Below are 26058 nucleotides of genomic sequence, written 5' to 3'. Positions count from 1 at the left end.
GCACAGAAAATAACGTTTGGATAGTTTTATTCTGGGGACTTCTCTAAGGAAGTCAGTGTCTTCCGTTTCAGTGGCCGTTGCGGTGTCGGTATCTGTTTTCGGGATCTGCACCAGTGGCAATAGCCTTCTCCACTGAGGCAGCCACCGCCGAATTTATCATTGACTGGAAGTCAGATGGTGGTGATTGTGGTGAGTCACTCAACATGAAGTAGTGGAGTATTCCCCTCTGTGAAAGACAGGAGAATGTCAGGTACGGAAGTACGTGAGTAGTAGTACAGTCGGCTTCCACTAATGACTGGGGGTCACCCAGTGTTATCTGACCCGAGACCCTCAGGTCGCGAGGGGTTGAGTGGCCTGAAGAGGGGGTCACCCTCTGTGCGACCGGGATGAGCGGTCGTATAAGTGGGCCGCACCCGTCAAGGGTGGAGGGCCTGTTTGGTTTGGGGTTCACCCAACAATATATGAATTGTGGAGCCTGTACATTTGCAATTTCCTCACTCCTTGGTAAGGAGGTGCGTGGATCACCCCAGTTGTAGTGTGGGTGTCCGATATTCACTGCATAGAGTCATCTTGTTAGTGTATGGCAGGATGTTGAACCTGCGTGCACTGTGTCTCTTTGAGCCAGTGGGGGGTCACCCCATCTGAAAGGGGGTCACCCCTGAATAAATCCTGCACCGAGTGCTGTATGGCTCCGCTTGGGGGTCACCCAGCATAGGGGGTCACTCCTGTTATGGTATTGGCAGGAGCGTGAGTGGGGTTCACCCCCAACTGAGAGGGGTCACCTCTGTATAGACACTCTGCAGCAATGTAGTGGTTAATGTACAGTGCAGTTTGTTATCAGCAATGTTCCACAGTAAATTATTGTTTAATGGAAATACTTAACTATACATATTCAACGTGTGAGTCATAACCGCTAGGGGCGCAAATGGCAGTCGTGGGTCTCGCAGGTGCGAGATCTAAGATGGCCGCTGTTCGCGCTAAAATGACAGCGCGGCTAGCAGTTGCGGCCCGCCGGCGTGGATACGAAAAATACACAGAAATTAATAGATCACAAGATATAAGATTGTGAACACATTCACTGGTTACCCGAATAGGTGATTCCGATTTTATCTACTTCATTTCTCCTGTAGGAGAAATGAGAGCATTCCAGACCGTGTGAATCACGGTCTGGGAAGGTGGCTGGCCGCCCTGGATCTCGCGGTCTGCGATACCCAAAATGGCCGCCGTTCGCGTGCAAATCTTAATGCCGGTAACGCGGATTCCCACACTCCCCCCTCCCGCTGACCCTAACCAATGCCCCAGTCCCTGGTTTGATAAGCGCGATCGTGGTAATTTGCAGCGATCGCAAAATGAATGACAGGGAGAAAGTGAGAGGGAAGCAAAGGTAGTACAGGTGGGGATATAGGGGGAGAAAGGGAAAAGTTTAAGAAAATAAATAGTGATAATCAAATATAGAGACAATCCATCAAACCCAGTGTGAATGTAAAACCATAGTAAGAATGGGCAGAGAATACAAGATTCTGACAGTAAATGTAAATTCCATAGTAAGAATAAGCAGAGAAAGGAAGCTCTGACAGAGTAAATGTAAATTCCATAGTAAGAATGAGCAGAGAATGGAAGCTCTGACAGTGTAAATGTAAATTCAGTAGTATGTATGAGCAGAGAAAGGAAGCTCTGACAGTGTAAATGTAAATTCAGTAGTATGTATGAGCAGAGAAAAGAAGCTCTGACAGTGTAAATGTAAATTCCATAGTAAGTATGAGCAGAGAAAGGACACTCTGACAGAGTAAATGTAAATTCAATAGCAGAGAATAAAATACTCTGACCTGTCTGACTGGAGCAGCAAAGAAAGAGGAAATGATGCAAGAGGAAGGGCCTTTTATACCCTATGGCAATGTTTTTTTCACTAAACTTTATTGTTAAACCTGTGCTGCTGGAGTTTTAGTAAAGAAAGATTATGCAAAATATGAAGCCTCCTGTCCTGTTATAAAATTGTGTAACACACCACTTATCCTATCATATCCTATCAAACCAATGAGTACTATTTAGTTCCATGTTACCTAAAACGTCATCAGAATTTGGGGGGTGTGAATAGTACATAAAAAGTAAATCACACTTGTATTCATTTTCTGCCATATTGTCAGCACTATAAAAAAAAAATGCTCAGTGGAATTATTTTTTCTTTTTCTTTAACCCCTTAAGGACCAAACTTCTGGAATAAAAGGGAATCATGACGTGTCACACACGTCATGTGTCCTTAAGGGGTTAAACCACTTCAGGACGGAGTCAATAGTACACGTTCTGATCTAAACAAAAACTGGAATTTGCGCTATATGTCTGTTCAACCGTAATTCACCTCTTTAATATTAAAGGACCACTATAGTGCCAGGAAAACAAACCCGCCGGGCTGAAGGGGGAGGAAGGGGGTTAAACACTCACCTTTCGCCAGCGCCGGGCTCCCTCGGCACTGGGGTCTCACCTCCTCCTTCGGTCGTCATCGGCTGAATGCGCATGCGCGGTAAGAGCCACGCGCGCAATTCAGCCAGTCCATAGGAAAGCATTCTCGAGAGCCGCGGGGTCAGAGCCCGTGGCAACGCTCCGCGCGGCCGCGAGAGTTGCAGAGGAAGCTGACCTGGGAGCTGCACGGACGGAGGAGAGAGAAGGGAGCTGACAGGAGCTGCGGTGAAGGGAAGTTACAGCTTCCTGACAGCCCCCCTCCTACAGCCCATCCACTGGACCACCAGGGAGTGAGAGCCCCCCTCCCTGGCCAGCTAACAAGCAGGGAGGGGGGACGAATTTTTTTTTTTTAAAAATAATAATAAAAAATAATAATAATAATAATAAAAAAAATAATAACAACATTAAAAAAAATATATATTACAATAATAATTAAATAATAATAATAAAATGCCCACCCCCACCAATGCTCTGCACTCACACACACACACACTGCACTCACACACACTGCACTGCATTCATACACACACTGCATACACACTGCATTCATACATACACACACTGCACTCATACACACACTGCACTGCATTCATTATATACACACACTGCATACACACTGCATTCATACATACACACATACACACACTGCACTCCATTCATTATATACACACTGCATTCATACACACACAGCATTCATATACACATTGCATTCATACACACACACACTGCATTCATTATATACACACACTGTAAATAAATATTAAATTAATATAATTTTTTAGGATCTAATTTTATTTAGAAATTTACCAGTAGCTGCTGCATTTTCCACCCTAGTCTTATACTCGAGTCAATAAGTTTTCCCAGTTTTTTGGGGTAAAATTAGGGGCCTCGGCTTATATTCGGGTCGGCTTATACTCGAGTATATACGGTATATATATATTTATATTAAACAATACACAAGATCCAGCGCACTCTCCTATATAGGAGAGTGCGCTGGATCTTGTGTATTGTTTATTGTATAATATGGCCCCCAGCAGCACCCCCTTTAAGCATGTTCAGGTGAGTGCAACCATCCCCCATGTTTTTTATATATATATGTTTCATTCTAAGTGTATTTTGTTAATGAATGAATAAAATTACATATGTATATATAATTTATTAGAATTTTCTTTGTAATTATACATATATATCTATATAATATATCTTTTATAGATGTAACTTAATTCTAAGTGTATTTTAATACTAATATATGTACTTATATTAACATTAATATATGTTGCGTATGACGTTACATATATATATAGTGTGTGTGTGTGTGTATATATGTGTGTATATATATTAATAATATTAATAATAATAATAATAATATTATTATAATTTATTTTTTTTTTATACTTCCCACCAGTAGGGGGACTGACAGCCTAGACAGTCTCCCTGCTGACAGATCCACAGCCAGCTATAGGGGGCCTGATTTGCCGTGGGAGGGCTGTCAGGCAGTCCTCCCGAAGAGGATCGCGGCGGAGGTAAGTACTGCGGACCTTCAGGGGTAGAATGCCGTAACGGTGTTAAGGGGTTAATGACATTGCAAAATGTAAACCTCCTATAGTAAATAGAGAGCTGTAACAGAAGTAAATTATTAACGCCTGTATTGTGATCATCTTGTATTGTAGCTCCTGGGCAAATGAAAACCAAGGAACGGCGTGCCTGCTCGCCAGTTGATCGTCGGAGGTCCAGGAGCCACAGCAGGAGAAGAACACGCAGCCGAAGTACCTCTTGGGATCATGGTAGGAGAAGGTCAGGCAGTTTGAAAGCGTAAGTGTGGTTTATTTTTAATTTTTTTCTGTTTGTTTGTTTTCTGTGCCTTGTCAGTGGATTGCCCTTTAAAAAGATCTTTTTGCAGGAGTTGCAGGTGCCAGAGTCTTCTGCAGAGTGTACCTTTTGTGAGACATGAGAACATTTTTGTATGATCTCAATGTTTTCAAAAATGGTTTCTGGCTACTTTGTATGTAAGGCTATAAAATAGTTTAATAATTAATCATGTTGGGTTAATGGGTTAGCATCCTAAAAACAGCCATGGTGCAAATGAGTGTGAAATACAGTATGTGCAAGAATATAATAGAGCTTTGATGAATATTCTTTGCTTGGTTCCTTCTGGGCATCATGGGAAACCTAGTTACAAAAGTTAGTGTACTTTTATAGGGGACTTATGGGGGGCAAGCCATCTAAATGGTGGGTTTAGCACTATAGGGTCAGGAATAAATGTTTGTGTTCCTGCCCCTGTAGTTATGCTGGAGTCATTATTTTTGCCAAACTGCTCCAAAACAGTTTTGCAACAAATAATAGGATTGCGGTCATAGGCTACTGGCACCACTGATCTGTAGTTGTTATGGTGTTTAGAGTGCCCTTTTTAACTGAGTGGATCTACTAATGTACCAAATATTTTTTCTGAAAACCTGGTTTGTTTCTAGTCTTGGAGGCCTGAGTTTGGCAGTTCTTATACAAAAGTTAGTGTACTATAGGCTATCAGCATGTGATAAAATAAATACATACATATATGTTCAGGTGAGTGCAGCCCCTTGTTTTATTTATTTGTGTGTGTGTGTGTGTGTGTGTAAAAACAGATAACAATTGTATCTTGTAATACCTTTTTTATTGGACTAAAATAATTTTTTAATGACGAGCTTTCAGGAGAATCTCCCTTTCTCAAGTCTGAAGCATTTCTGAGCAAGACGACACATAGAATTCAAAGTTGAGTTGTGATACAGGCTGTAAAGCATCATGAGTGCAGATAAGACACAGGTTTGATAGAAAATAGACAACATTCTTGCAGAGGGTCGTAAATATCTTTCTGAAGATCAGTGCACTCACCTGAACACGTGTGTGTGTGTGTGTGTAACCAGGGGGCTGCACTCACCTGAACATGCATAAATGGGGTGCTGCTGGGCAGTGTGTGTGTGTGTATTATTAAATATACTGCTTAAGTATATATATATATATATATATATATATATATATATATATTTTTTTTTTTTTTTTTATATTTAAGCAGTATATTTAATAATCCAGTTTTCAGAATGAACTTAAGGAGTTTTGCAATATTTTTTTCTATGCATTGAAAAAATAACTTTATTCCATAAGAAGGGTCCAGTAGTGTTTGAAAACAAAGAACTCTGTCTTACAGAAGGATGTTGCAAAACAGTTGGTAAAGACTAATGGAGTATGCCTTGCTCAAATATCAGAGGCTGGAGAACGACAACTAAATCCACTAAATCATTTACATACATGGCTATTGTGACGTAAGCTTTATTTTTGCTCATACCAATGCCTTAAAATGCACGTTAACCCATAATTCTGTAGTAAACATCTAGCATTGCATACAATTCATGAATTCATACAGTTTTTCCACACTGGAGAGTGTGTTAAAATATAATTTAGCGCATCATCTGAATAGTTTGCCAATCCTCCATTAAGAAATGCATATATCTGAGCATTCAGCACTAAGAGTCTCCATATAATACCAGCTTCATCTTATTTCCTGATTTTTGTGAGTTGGTTCAATGAATGCACATTATGTTCAAGAGAAATAAGATATTTATATATAGTGGTAACAAAATCTTCTACATTTCAAGGTCGAACTGGATTTTTGGCCTTTTTAAGTTGGCTGACAATTACCAGATTTTACTAATTACATGACGTAAAGTCATGATTTTATAAAGGACATGGAGGCGAATATTATGCTTATCTCCTTCATTATACCTCAGCAGCAAAGAGAAGGTATAACACATTCATAGAAAATAACTAGAAACAAGTACTCAAAGGGTTAACAAAGCATCCTAACCCTTAACCAATGGGAACAGTCCACATATCAATAACCACCCATGTGACCTTAACTCTCCCTCTTTCTTTGGTCATGCCGAAGCTTAATCAACTATTAAACTTGAGTAGAACAAAACTGGAACAACATATCCGGTCGTCGTTGTGTCGAACTCCTCCATATGAACGGATCTGGTGAACTTATCTGAAACTGTGAGGATAACTGGTCATCCAAGACGTCGACTAGTGCCCATCAAGCTGAAATGGGATAGAGAAAGGAAATGGTAAAATGTGGTCTAGCGACTATTTGTCAAGGTGATACTGAATAATTCGTACTATACATGTTACTGTCTACAGACTAAATTACGTGCTGTAGTTGCTACTGTATGCAATATATTTACGTCCTACATAACCGAATTGAATCTAGACAAAACCCAACGATGACTCTCAATTCTAAGACTTACCAGGGTGGGAATTAAATTCTTTTTTTTTAAATTGGTAATAAATTAGATGCTTACCGGGTGGGCTAATATTCGCCTCCGTGTCCTTTATAAAATCATGTAATTAGTTAAATCTGGTAATTTTATTAAAGGACACGGAGGCATATTATGTTAGTTTAAAGCTGTGCAATAACCGTCTCTGATACATGGTCTGTAGGATGAAAATAAAATTCCTTGAAGGTGGATTCGCGGGACCAGTCTGCCGTCCTCAAAAGGTCTTCTAGTCTGTATCCCAAAGTAAAAGCCTTAGACACCATGGCTACTCTAGATGAGTGTGCCTCCATATATGGAGGTATCTATATTCGCAGAGGTCATTATCCATCTCACCCATCGGGCTATTGTTACCGTAGATACTGACTGGTGTGGCGTGTTAATGGCCAGAAACAATTCATGATGCCTAGGGTTTTGAAATGCCTGTGTACGTTTCTCGTATTCTTTGAGACAGGCCACTGGACATAGGTTTGCATTGTGAGGGAATGCTGGGTATGAGACTGATGAGATCGTTGATTTAGTACAACTAAGTTTATCTGGTATGCCTACTGCAACACACAGGAATGAGGGAGTCTGACTTACAGTGAATAGCTCAAAACTGGATACAGGCAGAAATTTCACCAAAAATCTGTCTAAAAAGATAAAGTAGTTTAATTAACACCTTGAGTCAAGTGCAATGGATCCAGGAGCTGGTTCACTAGGAAAGGCTATTTATATATTCAGATGAAGATAAATCAAGTAATCCAGGATAAATTGCAGCACTTATATATATGGGGTGTATGTCTTTAAATCTGCTAGAGACCGAGTCAATTTAATACACGCCAAATGCTATACTTTGTGCAAAAAGATATAACCCACATAAACGGTATAGAAAGACAGTACAAGGAACTGTTTTCTATAGCATAGTGAAATAGATGGTATATGGTATCACAATTATATGGTGTATATGTCTTTTTAAATCTGTTAGACAGAGAAAGTGGAGTATATACCAGATGTTGTACTTTGTAGTACTTTATGAGATAGAAATACAGTATATGGAACTGTATTCTATAATGCAATAAAAATGTAGGTATCGCTTTAAAATACTTAAATCAAATACATTGAGGGGGCGGGGCCTGACTGTCATGGAGGGAAGAGGTGCCTAACTGAAGCTCCACACAAACCCTTGTAAAAACGGCTAAAATGGCACCTCTAAATCACAACAAACAGCAACACATGACCCCACACGACCCCCCCCCCCCCCCCCTCTCTGGACCGGCGGGGGTGATCCCGGTTCACCCCTGGATCGACCAAAACTCTATAGACATCTCCATGAGTAAAAGGGAACTAAGGCTGCGCTGTCCAGAATGGCGTTATGAGAACCAGGGATGTCCACGAACGGTTGAGGTGTACCAAGGTCCGGGCCAGCAGAGCGAAAGGGAGGAATGCATACAGTAGTCTTGCTATGGTTGTACAGTAGTGGCCATTGTTGTAGAAATGCGTCCATAGCTAAAGCCTCCGGATCTGGTCTCCAGCTGAAGAACTCTGGGAGTTGCGTATTCAATCGAGACGCAAACAGGTCTATGTACGTCGGGCCCCAAAGCGTTTGTAGCCGTAGGAACGCCTCGCGAGTCGCTGGCATCCCGCAGGTGTCTGGAGCTCCAATACGCTACGGTATTCGAGAGCCCCGGGATGTATTCGGCTCATACTGATATGTTGCGCTCCAAGCAAAATTGCCAGAATTCTGTTGCTAAATCTGCCAATATTTTGGATCTGGTGCCGCCGAGGCAGTTGATGTAGCGTACCGCCGATATGTTGTCCATCCTCAAGATGATGGAGCAATGTGTCGTGGGACCTAAGAGGCCTTTCAGAGCGAATGATCCCGCAATGAGTTCCAGGCTGTTGATGTGTAGTTCCCTTTCTGATTGGGACCATCTTCCGCCTGTGGAGGTAGGACCACAACGCGCTCCCCAACCTTGTGTGCTGGCATCGGATTCTATTATGCAATCTGGGGCGGTGCCGAAGATTGCTCTGCCGTTTCACGCTTCCATGTGGTGCAGCCACCAACTGAGTTCTTCCTTGGCTGTATGATCGAGTGGAACAGAGTCTGAGTAGGAGTGACCCGAGTGTAGCTGAGCGGCTTTTAGTCTCTGTAGGGCCCTGTAATGCAGAGGTCCCGGGAAGATCGCTTGTATGGGGGCCGAGAGGAGTCCAATTATCCTGGCCAGTTGTCTCAAGGTGAGCGTTGGGCGAGCCAACGTTCTGCGAATCTCCTTCTTGATGGTTTTGATCTTTGTGAGCGGTAACCTTAGGGTCCCTTGGACTGCCTCTATATTGAATCCTAAGAATTCTATGGACTGGGAGGGGGTTAGCACCGACTTCTCCCAGTTGATTAGGAATCCCAGGTTGTGTAGGAGAGATATCGCCCAAGATAGGTGTTGTTGAAGTAAGAGGGCATCTTGTGCCATGATCAACATATCGTCCAAATATATGATCATGCGAACCCCCCTGCTGCACATAAGTGCCACCACTGGTTTCAACAGTTTTGTAAAGCACCATGGTGCTGCTGATAGGCCAAATGGCAGACACTGAAACCTCCACGTCCTTGTGTTCCATTGAAATTGGAGAAGGTGATGACACTCCTTCACGATGGGGATGGTGAGATAGGCGTCTTGTAGGTCTAGTTTGACCACCAATCCCCCAGCCTGAGAAGGTCTTGAAGGCAATGAATCCCTTCCATTTTGAAGTGGTGATATCGCATATATGCATTGAGTGGGCGTAGGTTGATCACCGGCCTTACTCCCCCGCCCTTTTTGGGAACCAGGAAAAGGTTGCTCAGGAAACCAGGGGAGTGAGGTGCGACTTGGTAGATTGCGCCTTTCTCCATTAATGCTCTTATTTCCCTCTACACGAGTTCCCTGTCCTGTGGGGTAAACACCATCCGCCGTGGCACTGCGGATTGAATTGGGGTTTGCACAAACTCTATGTGGTACCCTAAAGCTGTGTTGAGAATACAGGCATCGGATGTGAGCCTGTGCCATGCCCTGATAAATTGGGATAGTCTGCCCCCCACCTATGATGTACATGAAGAGGGAAAAGGAAGAGCACTTACCATAAGGCCGTCAGACGTACGTGGCGCCCCTGTGTCCTCTGGGTTGCCATGATCTGCCCCTGACTGGAAAGAAGGGTGAGGGGTTTCTGGTCTCAGTCTGTGGGAACCTCGATGTAGTGGGGCCTCGGTAGCCCCAGTTGGAGCCCCGTGATGGACGGCTGCCCCGGTGTCTGCCAGCCCCCCAAAAAAACCTTAGGAGAGAACACTTTAAATTTGTTTGCGCCTTGTCCAGAGCTGTAAATGTGCTCACATATGTGCCCAACTCCTTTACGAAATTGTCTCCGAAAAGGAGGCCTTTTGCCTGTGGCCCAGGCTCAGATATGGCCATATTGACCAGTTTTGGGTTGATCTGTATGAGGATCGATTTACGCCTCTCTGTACTTAACGCAGCGTTAGAGTTACCGATGAGGCAAATAGAGCGCTGGGCCCACTCACGGATCGCCAAGAGGTCCACTGGTGTGCCATCGGAGAGTGCAGCTTTGACCATGTCGAAAATGTTTGCGCTAGGGCCCAAGAAGTCAAGCACCTTGTCGTGGCAGTGGCGCAGGGAGTAATCTAGCCCTTTCTTGGCTTTCCAGAAAGCTTTTCTGAGGAACTGGGCAATTTTTGGGTCTACCTCCGGTGGGGGACAGCCGGGCGTGGGCATTCTGCCCTAAGTTTATTCCTGGTGGTTTTATCCAGGGGTTTTCTAATCCTGGCCGCTATGTATTGGGCCACATGGTCAGCCGGGAACCATTCGGTAGACCTAGGGTGTTGTAGGTCGTCCGGGTTAAATAGGGGTTTACCTTGCGGGTCTAGAATGGTGGTATCGTCCTCAAGCAAAATGGCTGTCAGCTTACCGAGTGTTCCCTCCGGAATGGCCGCAAGGGAACACTGGTAAGCTGCAAGTCACAACCTGCAACCAATCTGGTCGCGCCTGCCCCTCGGGGCGCAGGGAAATGCGCGGCAAAATTCCTGTCAGCGCAGGCAATGGTAATGGCCGCCGCGCTATGCAGCCGCAACTGCGTATGCACGAGCGGTACTCGTATGTAGAATACCCGCGCCGGGGCAAACAGCCCCAGCGGGGTGTCCCAGGGAAGGGGGACCGGGTTGCAGGGAGGTGAGCGGGTAATAAACTACCCGAAGAGGTGAGGGAGGGGTTTGCCGCTGGGTAGGGCGGGAAACAACGGGAAGAAAATGTTAAACACACATGATCACCATTTAAAGCAAAACACATAGACAAACCAGTATAAAATAAATATACATAAATAAATATACATAAATACAGTAAATTCAAACAGAAGCTCCCCTGAAAGTAGAGAGAGCTAAAACTGGGTAATGCTTAGCTGAGGCAGCAGCAAAGCAAGAGGGAGAGTTAAGGTCACATGGGTGGTTATTGATATGTGGACTGTTCCCATTGGTTAAGGGTTAGGATTGATCAGACTTCCGACTTATCCATCGGTCAGGATGTTGCAAGATGAAGATATTTCCCAATGCACTTTTCCAGCATTCCTAGTGAAAGGAGAAGGGGGGGATCCAAAACATATTTACCGACTTTTTTCAGCCTGCAGAATGATGTGTGTGTATATATGTATGTGTGTGTATATGTGTGTGTATGTATATATATATATATATATATATATATATATATTTGTGGTCGGTTAATATCGTATAGTGAAATACCTTGTGATTGGAATTAAGTCGGTGTGGTGTGCCGGAACCGACGTAGAGGGTAGGCCTGAAAAAGAGGGCAAAAGGAAATGCCAGAAAAAACACACTTATAGCACTATATAAAATCCGTTGTCTTACTACTCATGCGTTGGGAATGTTCCTGTATAATATAGCCGATTCCTAGTGCCTCTAATTGTTGTTCCGGCGTACTGGATGTCGTGCTTGTAGAATGGATGTGAAATATAGGAGCCAGTGGTCCTACTTACTCTAATGACAGGAGTGTGAATGTAGAATCGTATTTAGAAGTAGTTAGGGAATGATTAGTAGGTTAAGTGTCTCGATTGTCTGGTTCGAACGTTGACGTGACGCGGAGTAGTGTTTGTACCTTCTTAAATTTCTTTGGGGAGACATGACTTACCTGTCTGATTAGTTGTGATCGTGGAGTTGTAGGGTTCACGAACCCTTGTATGGTTGCAGGCACATAGATTTAAGACCTGGTTGTGTGGCGCGAATGCTGTTTTTGGGAGTCTGATACTGCCCGGTATTCCCACCTGTGTACGTACGTTACTGTTGGAGCGATAAACCAATTATCTTTGATATCTTGTGTAAAAATGGGGTATGGTTTGAAAGGCTTGTCAGAAACGTGTACGTCAGTTCGGAATAGTGCGATCATGTACGTATGAAGGTTTGAATAAAAGGTGGCAAAAATGTAGAAAAGACTACAGGGTGATCAGAATGCCAGTGGAAGTCATGCTCCACTGATTCTTGGAAGAATGTCACGATTCTGTTATATGTATCTTAGAGCAAGCGAATAATGTACTAGATGAAAACTTGTGTTGAGCCCCAACAGCCGAGTGACCGGAAGGGGATGCCAAAATGCGGATTATGCCTGAGAGATGTGAGTTGGGTGAGGTACGAGACTGAGCGACTCATGGATAGTCGGCCCTAATAGACACGAAAATGCTGCAATCCCTCGTCTGACGTTGCGTTCGTAGGACATCCTGAAAAAGAACATGACCACAACAATGAACTCAAACAACAACAATACGGTTAAGCAAAATAGAACTGGCTGGCTAACTAGTGCCGAAGCGAAAAGCTCACTACCCCGTGACAAGTGAGGCCCTGCTAGTAGCCAAGCGGCTGGTGAGAGGCTCTACCTATGATTTGGGCGTGGGGCTCGAGCCACTAGCGTGGTGGCGGGGTGGTGGCCTCTCGGTGACAGTAAAGATCCAAAAACGTGTGGCCATGTCAGGTGAGGCCCTAACTATAAACCCGATAGGTGGGTGAATGTGAGGCACTAACTATGATGTGGGCCGAGGGGCGAAAATCTCCGTGTTGAGATTGGGGAGTTGGCCTCGCGGGACCAGCTACGTTGTACAGCTAAGGCCAGCTCCTAACCCTAGATAGCCAGTTCTCTGACCCTAGACGGGGGCTTGATAAGGGGGTAACGTAACGTGCTTGGAAACCCAAGTTGTAGTAAATGATAGGTACCTCGGATATTCCCAGATAGAGACAGAGGAAAAGAAGGGAGAGAAAGGAGGAAGAAAGAAGAAGGAACTGAAGTCGAGGGAAGGAAAATAATGTGCAGTATAGCGAAGTACTATGGAGATATAGCTGATAGTGCAGTATCGATAGACCCTGAGGGTGCTGAAGATTCTCGTGATGGTTACTATATAAACCTGAAAGGAGATGAATGAAGGCGTTGTGCCAAGAAAACGCCGTAGCAGCCGACGGAGAGAGGAGGGTGAAATTAGCAAGGTAGTGAGTAACAAAACGATTGTTACGGGTAGTGAGTACGAATGAAGAGTTGTGGAGTGGAGCCGTGGCCTGACGAGGCAAGGCAGGAATCAAGCCCCCGTACCCCAAACATGTAACAACGTGGCCTAGTAGAGGCAGTTGTTTGGAAACACAACGAAACCAAACCTGATAGAAACAGGTGATAATCGTTTAACAAAGGACAATTGTGTAACAATTGTAGGAAATGTGAACGAAAACACATTTATACCAGATAGAAACAGGCGGCAATAGCGAACCAGTAATTGTCTACTGCAAGCAGATGACAAAATGAAACTAATAGTAATTGTGATTGTCGGTTCGATACCCCATCGTGTAACAACGTGGCCTTGTCGAGGCAGTTGTTTGAAGTGTGGACGAAACAAAATTGCACCTGATAGAAATAGGCGATAATAGTGACCGTCTAATGGTAACAAATGACCTGGTTAGATCTTGTTACAGATATTGCCGATCTGATAGAAATCTCAGCTGTAGCCAGAGATTGACTATTTTAGCCTGAATTTTTTAAGTCTGATAAAGTCACTGTTTAGGCAGTAACCCCCAAATTGAATTTGCATGAAAGGTGCTCTGTGAGCATCCTGAGCCCACACTCTCCTAAAATCCTGATGGGTTTGTAAACAGTTTGTTTATTGAGTGTATAGATGGAGCTTCAGTGTCATGTAAGGGTATTTCACAATTATACATTCCTCTAACAGCCTGTCAGATTTATACAATTGATTATTAATAAAATGCAAACCTAAATAAAGTAATAATTATGGTTGACAAAGTAAATTTCACCTACCACCATTGGGATTTAAGTAATTATTAAAGGTAGCTGGTGATAAACTGATTTATTAAGAATTACACAATAATGATCACTTTATCACTTTAAACGCAATGATATAGTACGTTGGCAAGTATGGTAATTTTGAAAATGCGAACGGCGGGAGTAGCCCGAACGTGGCTATACCCGCCGGTACCTGGACTTCAGCTGGAAGCGTTTCGGCAGAGTTTCCCCGAACGGAGGGGGGAACTCTGAACCGGCGGGACGTGTGGCCGGAAACCGGAAGTGCGGGGTCATCGAGGAGGACCAGTGAACCCGGAAGTTCGGCTGTCACGAAGGCGAGGTGAACAGCGTGCGTACGGCAGGTAGGAAGGGGGGGGAGTAGCGTTTATATGGAACGCTTAACTCCTCCCACAAATACAGGCCTTACGGCCTTAAACATATAGAATAAAAAAAAAAGTTGGAGTAATCCTTTAAATTGATTAAAACATACCCGTATGTACTTTTGTCTGCAGAATTTAATTTCTTCATCTCTTACTATTTATTTATTTTTTTTCTTTACATCTTACTTTCCCAGCCTGGGATGTATTTTAAGTAGATTTTTTTTATTTTTTTTTAAGCCTTTAATACAACCATTTATAGCTCATAAAGCTGTATGTTTTCTCTTAATTTTCTTGGTTCTACAATATTTGCCTACCTGTGCTGATAATATATATCCTATCGGATAGCTTATATTTGTAAATTTTTTGAAATTTTTTTTTTATTACAGGTCACGACACCGAAGACATTCCTACAGTCATTCCAAGTCACGATCAAAATCTCCACTGAGAGGGTCAAGAACCCCACAGAGACATTCCTTCTCTAGGGGTCGCTCCAGGTCACTTGAGAAGTCACCATCCGGTTCACCACCAAAGCATTCCAGCTCTGGTTCAAAGTCTCGATATGGACGGCGGCGATCTAGTTCTACAAGATCACATTCAAAATCTCCCCGCCACCGACCCTCCAACTCTGTGTCTCAAAAGGAGATATTTCGGCATTCTCGTTCACGCTCGAGATCTAGATCACGGTGTAGAGGCAAAAACAGTCGACATTCTGGCTCCGATGAAGACTAATCTCTAGTATCCACATTTAAAACACAATTTGTAGGGCAACGCATAGAATTGAAACAATATTTGCATATATTTAATTTGTCCGGTTATTCATATATGCTAGATTTCCTAAAACAAAATCTGAATACAATGAATAGAATGTCAAGTCAAATATTTTGAAGGTTTTAAAGGGGGTAATACTTTACCACAGTTGTGCTAATTTGTGAAATCACCAATCAGTATTCCTTAGGCCTCTAGATTAGGTTGTTTTTTTTTAATTTATTTTTCAATTCCCTCTGAGGAAAATGTATAATCTTTTGATACTGCGTTTAAGCTATTGAACATTAAAGTCAGAATTTTGTTTTGTACAGTCAAAGAGGATATGGCGCTTATATCCTATTAAAAAGCAATTTGATGCCCAAATAAAAATGTCTGTAAATATTTTTAAATCAAAATTCTGTCATAAATTGGGCAGGGTGTCGTCCCTCCCCCGACCCCCCTTTTTTTTTCGTCTTTTTTTTTTCTCCAAAGGAAGATTAAATGCATGAAGTAATTTGTATTACTTTAGTTTGCTGTGTTTAGCAAATCACTACATAGTTCTGTATGTTTTAGATGCAGCAGTATAATGTCTAAAGTGTGCTTTAGACTTTATATCCTATTATTATTATTGCTATTTATATATCCTAGTATTGGTTTTGGAAAACAGTGTTCAACATAGTTACATATTTTGTCTTAACCATTTTAATAAACTTTAAATAAAGCTGAAAGTGTTTAATTTCAAGACAGAGGAAACTTATGCATAACATTTAATAACAAACTTTTTGTTTTCCCTCCTGTATATTACTATAATAAACTTGCACACAAAAAAACCAAAAATCACATCACTCTCATGAGTGTATAAATGGGCAGCAAATATATGCATTTAAAACACTCACTACTTCCCTCTCCCCCTCCTTCAAAGCAATTGTTCTAAAGTTTATATTCTGTCTATTCAAAAAGGATCTGCTAACAAATTCCTCTGACAGCAGACTAATTCATAGAAATTCCAGTACTGTCAAAGGCTTACTCTATCTCATGACAAAGCCTGAAGTTGACAACTTTAAGAAGAAAAATAAATAAAAATTACATTCTCTATGCCTTCACATTTTGTCAAGCTGTGGGATTCAGGCTGCTCATACATTGCGAGACATTCTTTCGGGCGTAAGAACCCTCCATATACTGTACATCATGCATGTCAAACTCAGTCTAGCGCAAGGGCTAAATAAACAAGGTTTAAGTTTATGTGGGGCAAAAACTAAAAAAAAATGTTTTTACATGTTCATAAAAACGTACCGTATATACTAGAGTATAAGTTGAGACCCCTAATTTTACCCCCAAAAAACTGGGAAAACTTATTGACTCGAGTATAAGACTAGGGTGGGAAATGCAGCAGCTACTGGTAAATTTCTAAATAAAATTAGATCCCCAAAAAATTATATTAATTGAATATTTATTTACAATGTGTGTATATAATGAATGCAGTGTGTGTGTGTGTGTGTGTGTGTGTATGAGTGCAGTGTGTGTGTGTGTGTGTGATGCAGAGCCTTGGTGGGGGGTGGGCATTTTTATTTAATTTTTTGTCCATAGCATTATTATTTTTTTAATATTATTTTATTATTATTATTTTAATATTTAAATTTGTATTTATATATTTTTTGTCCCCCCTCCCTGCTTGTTAGCTGGCCAGGGAGGGGGTCTCTCATTTCCTGGTGGTCCAGTGGCATTGGCAGGTCAGGGGAGGGGGGCTGGCAGAGAGCGTTTACTTACCTTTCCTGCAGCTCCTGTCAGCTCCCTTCTCTCACCTCCGGTCCGGTCAGCTCCCTCTGCAAGTCTCGCGAGAGCCGCGAGGTCAGTGCCGCGCGGAGCTCTGACCCCGCGAGACTTGCAGAGGGAGCTGACCGGACAGGAGGTGAGAGAAGGGAGCTGACAGGAGCTGCAGGAAAGGTAAGTAAACGCTCTCTGCCAGCCCCCAACAACCCCTTGTCTGTATTATGGCAATGTAAGTTGCCATAATACAGACACTCACTCGAGTAGAAGCGAGTGGGGGTTTTTCAGCACAAAAAATGTGCTGAAAAACTTGTCTTATACGGTAGGTTTATTTTGAAAAGTACAGTATATAAAAAAAAAAACAGCATCCCCCTCTTCTAAACCACAGCACCCACCTCTACTAAATCCCAGTCCAACCCCCTCTAGCCAACAAGCAGACTCTACTCACATTGCCGCTGCCAGTATACGACTCTGGAGTCCGACCTCTGGTATACCCCAAATAGCGCCGTCCGCACCCTGTGCCAAAGCGGATCCTCCTGTTACTTCATGAAAGCCTATGAAGGTGGAGCACGTCGACGTCACGTTGGAATGTGACGTGGAGTTGGGTGCCTCCGTGCACCTCCAGGTCCTCCACTGTCAAGCCGCGGCCATTGCAACACTGACCGACACACATATTTACACATTCTTGCACACACTCATATCATTGTATTTATCCCTGGGGTCCAATGGGGATCTTCTATCTATATAACGTCATATTCCGGGGCACGGCATCACTACAGACTGCGCACGCGAGGGAGTAGTGAGGAGCAGGAAGGCTGAGCTCCCTCGCTGCATCCACCTTCCTCTCCTCCCTGGCAGAGTAAATGATAGTAGAGTAGGCTCCTACTCTGCTTGGAACAGCAAGCATGTACTCGTGGCTTGCGGGGCCACAAAGATGTCCATTGCGGGCCATGGGTTTGACATGCTTGCTGTACATCAATACCCTACTCATGTGTATGCATGAAAGTACAAAATTGGTGGGAACCAGCTTCAGGTACATATATAGTATCTATCCTCTTTTGTACCCATGAGCCACCTCAGGGGACATATTCCCCCTTTAAATGTGACTGAGCTGCTTTGATGTTTTGTCATAATCGTTAATGAGTACTGATACATTTTGCAGTCAGGACACAATGAAAAAGGATTGTTTTTGGTTCAAGATGCCTTTTAAAAAAAAATACATAAATAAGAACTGGGATGCAGGTCTTGCAAAGGGCCATCCATTATCTACATATCTAATTATGAGAAACATTTGTTATGTGCTAGGGCACAAAGTGAGTGAGAAAGAGCACCCTCCTTACGGTCTAACAGCAAGAGACGGTAAAAGGCAAAAGCTTTATAACATTATTAAAGTGTTGATTTCCTTTTGAAATCTGCACTTTTTATACAGTGAGAAAGGAGGGAGTCTGTTGACCTGCAATGTGATTTAAAGGAACACTACTATAGTGTTAGGAATACAAACATGTACTTAACAGTATAGTCATGAACTACATTTTTAAGCGACCCTACCAGAACGTAGATAAAAGGTAGTTTTACTTATTTTTTCTCCGTTGCTGAGGTGGCCCTACCTCCATGTCTGAGACTATCAATCTTGAATCATTGCAGGATCTAACCAGGAAGGCTTTTTAATAGCTGAGATGTCAGCCACTAGAGGTGTTACTAGGTTGCAAGGTAAATGCAAGGCAGCTTTTGCATTGCTGTGCCTTCAGGGACATGCTATACACACCAGAACCATTACATTAAGCTACCTCCCTAGACACTTGCGTATGCAAATGAGATCAACAAAGAACCACATTTTTGCCTCATAATTCCACTTTATACATGGATTCCTTGGTATGTATCTGCTGTATACAACAGCTTTGAAACACAACTCAAGAAGATGAGCAAGGGGTTTCATCCACACTTTTTTCACCACAACTCTCTTGGTATGTACTTTACAAGTAACGCCAAGTCTCCATAGCAAGCCAGTAACCAACCTCATGCTGATGAGTTGCATTAACAACAAAATAGCTGTCCATGAGTGGTTCACTGGCTTTGCTCCTCTTCCTGAATTGTGTTTCAAAGCTGTTGTATACAGAAGACACATACTCCAAGGAATCCATGTATAAAGTAAAGTTATGAGGCAAAAATGTGGTTCGTTGTTGAACTTATTTGCATACGTCTACCCAGAATCCCTTGCAGTAGTGAGAACACTGTTAAAGTGAGATTTCTGTGGCAAAAAAAAAAACAAGTCTTATGGCTTGACTGTTGTGTATATTTGTGTTTAGCAATGTATTAACTATATATATATACAGTATCTCACAAAGTGAGTACACCCCTCACATTTTTGTAAATATTTTATTATATCTTTTCATGTGACAACACTGAAGAAATGACACTGCTGCAATGTAAAGTAGTAAATGTACAGCCTGTATAACAGTATACATTTGCTGTCTTCTCAAAATAATTCAAGACACAGCCATTAATGTCTAAACCATTGGCAACAAAAGTGAGTACACCCCTAAGTGGAAATGTCCAATTTGGGCCCAAAGTGTCAATATTTTGTGTGCCCCATTATTTTCCAGCACTGCCTTATGCCTCATGGGCATGGAGTTAACCAGAGCGTCACAGGTTGCCAAAGATGTCCTCTTCCACTCCTCCATGACGACATCACGGAGCTGGTGTATGTTAGAGACCTTGTGCTCCCCTACCTTCCGTTTGAGGATGCCCCACAGGTGCTCAGTAGGGTTTAGGTCTGGAGACATGCTTGGCCAGTCCATCACCTTTACCTTCAGCTTCTTTAGCAAGGCAGTGGTCATCTTGGAGGTATGTTTAGGATCGTTATCTTGTTGGAATACCTGTAAACCTCTGTATGGTCTTGCCCACCGTGCTGCAGCTCAGTTTCAGGGTCTTGGCAATCTTCTTATAGCCTAGGCCATCTTTATGTAGAGCAGCAATTTTTTTTTTCAGATCCTCAGAGAGTTCTTTGCCATGAGGTGCCATGGTAAACTTCCAGTGACCAGTATGAGAGAGTGTGAGAGCGATAACACCATATGTGTTTGTGTGTGACAAATGCAAAAAACAAATTTGAACGCTGATTTTGCCCAGTGTTTGTGACTAAGTGGCTACTAAAAATACTGGAAATGCATCATTTGCAATACCTATGCAAATGGTATGCCATGATGGGGGTAATTTTCATTCCTGGGCTACCATATGGTCTCAAAAGCAGCATAACCAACCTGGCAAATTTAAATGTGGAAAAATGGAAATGCAAGCCTTCTATTTGACTCTGTAACTTTTGAAAACACCATAAAACCTGTACATGGTGGGTACTATTATATTTGGGAGAATTCGCTAAACATATATTTTAGTGTTTCAAAACAGTAAAACATATCACAACAATTATATCGTCAGTAAAACTGCAGTTTCTATGTGAAAAATGCAAAAAACGGCACTTTCACTGACAATATCATCGTTGTGATATGTTTTACTGTTTTGAAACACTAATATTGGTGTACAGTGAAGTCTCCTAAGTAAAATAGATCCCCCTGGTGTACAGGTTTTATGGTGTCTTGAAAAGTTATAGGGTTAAATACAGGGCTTGCGAACCAAGTTGTCAGACAGGTCCCTCAAATTTTAATGAATAAAATGACTTAATTATGTAAAAATATTATATAAATATATATGTAGAATTTAAATATATATGCATATATCTTGAGGAAGACCCTGTAGGGTCGAAACGTCGATCAGATGATGTAACTTTTTTATTGAATAAATACAAACAGATTTTTCGTAAAGACCTGAGAGTTCATCTCTTATTTCTCCATATATATATGTATATTTATTATTGTTTATATATAGATACATATATGTATTTATAACGTAATTCTAAATGTATTTTGATTTAAAAATACATGTATATTAATATCGAAATTACACATGTATATAATATTTAAATAAAATCTTTTTATTTAGATTTTTTCAATTTATTTATTGACTATTTTTATTTTATATATCTATCTATAATTATAAATATATAATTATAGTCATTCTAAGTGAATTTTAATTTTAATATATAATTATATATATTAACCCCTTAAGGACACATGACCTGTGTGACATGTCATGATTCCCTTTTTATTCCAGAAGTTTGGTCCTTAAGGGGTTAATATTAAAATACACTTAGAATAATAGTTTGTGTGTGTATGTGCATACAAAAGTACTTAGAGTACTTAGATTATATAAACAAAACTGAAAGACAAAAGTAATGGCTATCAGAAAATAAGAGGGAACAAGACAGAGTAATACGTGGAAGCTCGAAAACTGGAGTGAGTGGGGTTTCACCAAATCCCAAGGATTAACGTAGAAAAGATACAATTTATCCAGGAGCTTTTACAATAAAAAGAATTACTACTTAGATTATATATATAAATACAGAATCCAGCGCATTCGCTCATTCACAAAACAGCTATTTCAAGTCTCAAGGATTGTAATAGTTTTATTTAAAAACACCTCACCTAAGCAAAAAAAAATGGGGGGGCTAGTTGCAGTATATGGTCATGCATTGCATAAGCCTGATGCTTGCTCTTATGAGATTAAACCACTTACTTGGGAAATTCTTCCTTATTGGGACTCTCTGCAGGTCAGGGTTAAATAGGGCCCTTGAAAGAGGCACCTGTGACGGGAAGGGGTGCAAAACCAAGTAGCTTGGCCTGGACTCCCAAATATATAAATAAATGAAACCAAAGATGCACTCACCTGAACATGCATATATTATAGGGTCTGTCACAGGTGCCTCTTTCGAGGGCCCTATTTAACCTTGAGGCCAGATACAATCAAGCTTTGAATATCAAGTTTCTTTCTGGTCGTCTTCCAGTTAGTTAAAATTTGACGTAGGGCTAGACTTCCTTCTCCTTTTGGAGTCTTTTTATTTTCAAGAGGTTCCCAAAATAACCATGCTAGTTTCCTGTCTATACCACCTGTCACGGCAAGGGTGCATAACTCATTATTGCCCTAATGAATATTGTCCTTTAATGTAATTTGTGTAGTGCATAGATAATATGCTTGCCTGGTAGAGATGGTATTGTCAATGTCAAAAAAGGGTTAATTTGATTGTATGGAAGGCATACAGCCTTACTTCATTTTGAATCTGGGACCCCACAGAGGTCAGATGACAGAAGGGGTAATGTAACTTGCATAGTAATGTGAAAACGGCAAGGTGTGAGATTCTATACCTCTGGCTTCAGACATATGTCATGTATGTCTTAATTGATGAGTCAATCTCTTTGATATGTTAATGGCCATTAGCCTTGTTCCAGTATCATATCCAAAAGAAAAAAAACATTAATATTTTCCCACAGAATAATAATTAAAGGGACACTATAGTCACCAAAACAACTTTAGCTTAATAAAACATTTTTGGTATATAGATCATGCCCCTGCAGTCTTTTAACATCTCTTCTGATTAACACAGTCTCCTTCATCTCCCCGTTCACCAAGTCCTATGTACATAAAAACCAAAAACTTATCTGCATAGCTCCCCCCATGGACTTCCATGCCTTTATACTTTTTCCCATAGCATGGGAATTAAATACCATATCTAGTCCTCTAAAGCCTGGAGGCTGGTGAGATGTACATGGCATGTTTAAAAATAGGGAAGAAGGAGAAAAAAATAAAAAGCTTAAAAGAAACCCTACCAAATCCAAATAAATTTTCTATTAGATGTGCATGTCTGATGTGCCTCTTACATGCCTTTAGAATGTATTCAAATAACATACAATATAATACAGTTTGCTTTGTAAGTTTACCCTTAATGACCCCCCCCCTTAATCCTGTTCCCTCCTTCCTTTATAGTGCACCTGTCAATGATCATAATTGTGTGTACTTGTTTTCTAATATCAATTCTTCAAACTACTTTTTTTTTCTTTTTTGCTCATATTACTATTACTTATTTACCTTGCAGATTTACATTATACTGCCTTTGTGAAGTTTCCTTCTTGTTATAATACCATCTGTAAAAGGGAGAGAAATAAGTATTTTTTAAAAATAAAAAAATTAAAGAAAATAAAAGTAAAGTACAAGTAACAAGTAGTTAATCTTTTAGAATCACTAAATGTGTTCCTTTTGTTGTTCTACATGCTATTTTCCTATTTATATTACGTGTGTCTACTTTATCTCTCAAATTATATATGTTATATTCCTCTAGTAAAAGGGAGAGAAAAAAAAAGACCATACTCCAAATTCCTTCTTCCTATACAAAAATTGTAACATAATTTTGATGCTGTATATATTATTCTCTTTTAGCCATGCTTTCAACTTTTCTGGGGACTCAAACTGCAGCCATTTAAATTCATAATTCAAATTAAGCTGTGTTGGAAAGCCCCATTTATATTTTATGTAATTGTCTCTCAAAATTGGTGTTTGAGTGGAAAATGAACGTCTTTTTGTTTTGGTATAATAGGAGAAGTCTGAAACACTTTAATTTTATAATATGGAGCTGGCATTGAGTTTTCTCTTCCGATCTTCATTATGTTTTCTTTAATTTGATACGAGGAGCAGAAGATTAGGACATCTCTTGGTATATTATCTGAAAGGTGTGTGGGGTTTGAAGTCCTGTGCCATCTTTCTAGGTAATGTGGGTATTCTTCGATTGCTACACCTGAGCTGGAGAGGAAGTCATGTAAATATTTTCCAAGATTTTAGTTGGACACAGATTCTGGGATTCCTCTAAGTCTTATATTTTTCCGTCTCACTCTGTCCTCTATATCTGCTATCTAAATCCTCAATTCTGTTTTTGTTTTGTTTATGTAAGCTTTCCTGTGTGCTCAACAAGAATTCTACATTCTCTATCTTTTCTTCATTTATAATTACTCTTTTGCCAAGATTTGTTAGCTCGGTTTTAACTTCTTTAATATTCATTTCTATTTCATATTTAATTTTTTTACATTTGCTTTCCAGCGCTTCCAGTAGTTGTTCTCGGGATACTGGATGTTCTGACAATGTTATTTTTCTTCTCTCTTGTTCTTCCTCTCCTGAATGTTTAACATTCATCTGATCTTCCATCATGGATTTTTCTATGTCTGCTTTGGATGATTGTGGCGAGAAAAAAAGATAAACGTTTCTCCGTTTTTGTATCTTTAGCCTTTTTGTCTTTTTTTCTGTATTTGTTTATTTTCTAGCCCTTTCTTTGTAGCCATTTTTTTTACAGCATCCAATTTTTCCTTTTTCTTTAAAGGGACACTGTAGGCACCCAGACCACTTCAGCTCAATGAAGTGGTCTTGGTGCCAACTCCCATCACCCTTAACCCTAGAGCTTCATAAACTGCAATAATTACCTGCTAGGGTGAACTCCTCCTCTACTGGCTGCCATTGCCGCATATGAGCATTAGGTCTCCCCCGACGGCTGACGTCGGCGGGGGAGGAACATGGGCGGAGCTGAGCTAGCACCAAGGGACATCGGTGCTGGACACAGGTAATCAGTGCTGCGGGAGGGGGACTTGACAGAGGGGAGATCTACGAGTTTGTTTTCCTGGCACTATAGTTTCCCTTTACGAGTGGGGAAGAGAGAAAGGGGAGGTGACAGAGGAAAAAAAAAAAATCAAACACTTTCCTCTCTTTCTTCTCCAGTAAAAGTGCTTAATGCTTTAACCAGTATATAGTAATATTTGCCTTATAGGTTTTGAGGAGATCAGAGATAAGATTCTCTCAGTTCAGTCAACCGACTAAGGTTTGTAATATTTCCCATTTTTTGTTATTATTTACATTTGTCTTCCTTGATTTTCTGTATTTCCAGACAGAGCAACTTATTTCTTTTTTTTCTCCCCCTCCCCACCCCCCCCCCCTTTTTTTTTAAAGTCATCGCTCCTCGCCCCCAATAGGACATTGACATAAACAAAATATTTTGAATCCTAAACAGCAGAGAATTGAGCAGTAAGACTAGGGGCATCATCTAGAGCAGGGCTGTCCAATATGGTGGGGCCCACACTGGGATTTTATGCAGCCCGTCTACTGATGCCGAGCCGTCGCTATCTATGCCCTGGCCCTGCTATGTGCCTTTGAGGAGATAAAAGACCTCCCTCATTGGCCCAAAGGCACATCATTGTGGCAGAGGAGAAGTCCGAAGCGTGAATGTACTTCCAGCAAGCTTTGCTATTTGGAGTGTTGCCACGGATTATCATGGCAAAACTCATAGGAGTTTGCGAGAGGCCGGAGCTGGATGAGCTGCAGGCAAAGATACTGAATACCACCGGACCACCAGGGTCCTCACTCCCTGAGAAAAAGGTAAAAAGAAGAGAGGGGAAGCATTACACTTTGTTGCTTTTTTTAAATTTTTTTTAAATATGCATATATGGCTCCAATCCTCCTCACACACACACACACATATATATATATATATATATATATATAGGCCCTACAACATCCAACAGTCACACGCTGCACCACTCACACACTGTTCTCTTCACACAACTGCATCCCCTTAAGACAATACATCCCAATTTATATATGCAATGCTGGTACAGCCTTGGGCCGTAAAGTGACTCTTTAGTAAATTCCTCTTTACTAAATAGATTTTTATCTTGTATGGCTGCTACACCTATATAAGCAGACCTAATAAATATTAAGGTATGACATAATAAGGTTGTATGTAATGAATTTAGAACTTTGCATGCGACCCTCTGATAATTTTTTTTTTCATGCGGCCCTCGGATTAAGTTGGACAGCCCTGATCTACACCACAACCATACCAGCAGTGGCGTACATATAGGGGTCGCAGCTGCGACTGGGCCCGTCACTCCAGGGGGCCAGGGGGCCCTGCAGACACTTGTACCAGCCGCCATGCATTGCGGCCCTGGCCCACGCGGCAAACCGTCGGGGCCGCAGTTCATGGGGTCCATCGGGTGGCCCATGCTGTTAGGGCCACCCGATGGAGATGGATATTCAGGGGGCCCGTCGGCGCTGGGTGCTTTAACATGAGACACTCCAGTCAGGAACATTTCGATCTGATCTATGAGGGCAGCTCATTTTCCATTATTTTCTGTCCAGAAGAGAATTATGGGATAGTAATTTATGCCCAAAACGCAATTCAAA

The 26058-nt window shown here is 41.4% G+C and overlaps 1 protein-coding gene across 2 annotated transcripts in view; it reads left to right on the top strand.

Moving 5' to 3' along the window:
* SRSF12 (serine and arginine rich splicing factor 12) overlaps positions 1–15641 on the top strand; it is a 32615-nt gene extending 16974 nt beyond the window's left edge. For both annotated transcript variants that reach the window (XM_063443562.1, XM_063443563.1), the window contains exons 4-5: positions 4128–4269; positions 14829–15641. In XM_063443562.1, coding sequence (XP_063299632.1) covers positions 4128–4269; positions 14829–15171 — 485 coding nt within the window. In that variant the 3' untranslated portion in view covers positions 15172–15641. The remainder of the gene's footprint in view (positions 1–4127; positions 4270–14828) is intronic.
* The last annotated feature ends 10417 nt before the right edge of the window (positions 15642–26058 follow it).

This window comes from Pelobates fuscus, chromosome 2, assembly GCF_036172605.1.
Source record: "Pelobates fuscus isolate aPelFus1 chromosome 2, aPelFus1.pri, whole genome shotgun sequence".
NCBI classification, from domain to species: domain Eukaryota; kingdom Metazoa; phylum Chordata; class Amphibia; order Anura; family Pelobatidae; genus Pelobates; species Pelobates fuscus.
Note: the sequence above shows the minus strand (reverse complement) of the source record. Positions and strands in the feature narration are given on the sequence as shown.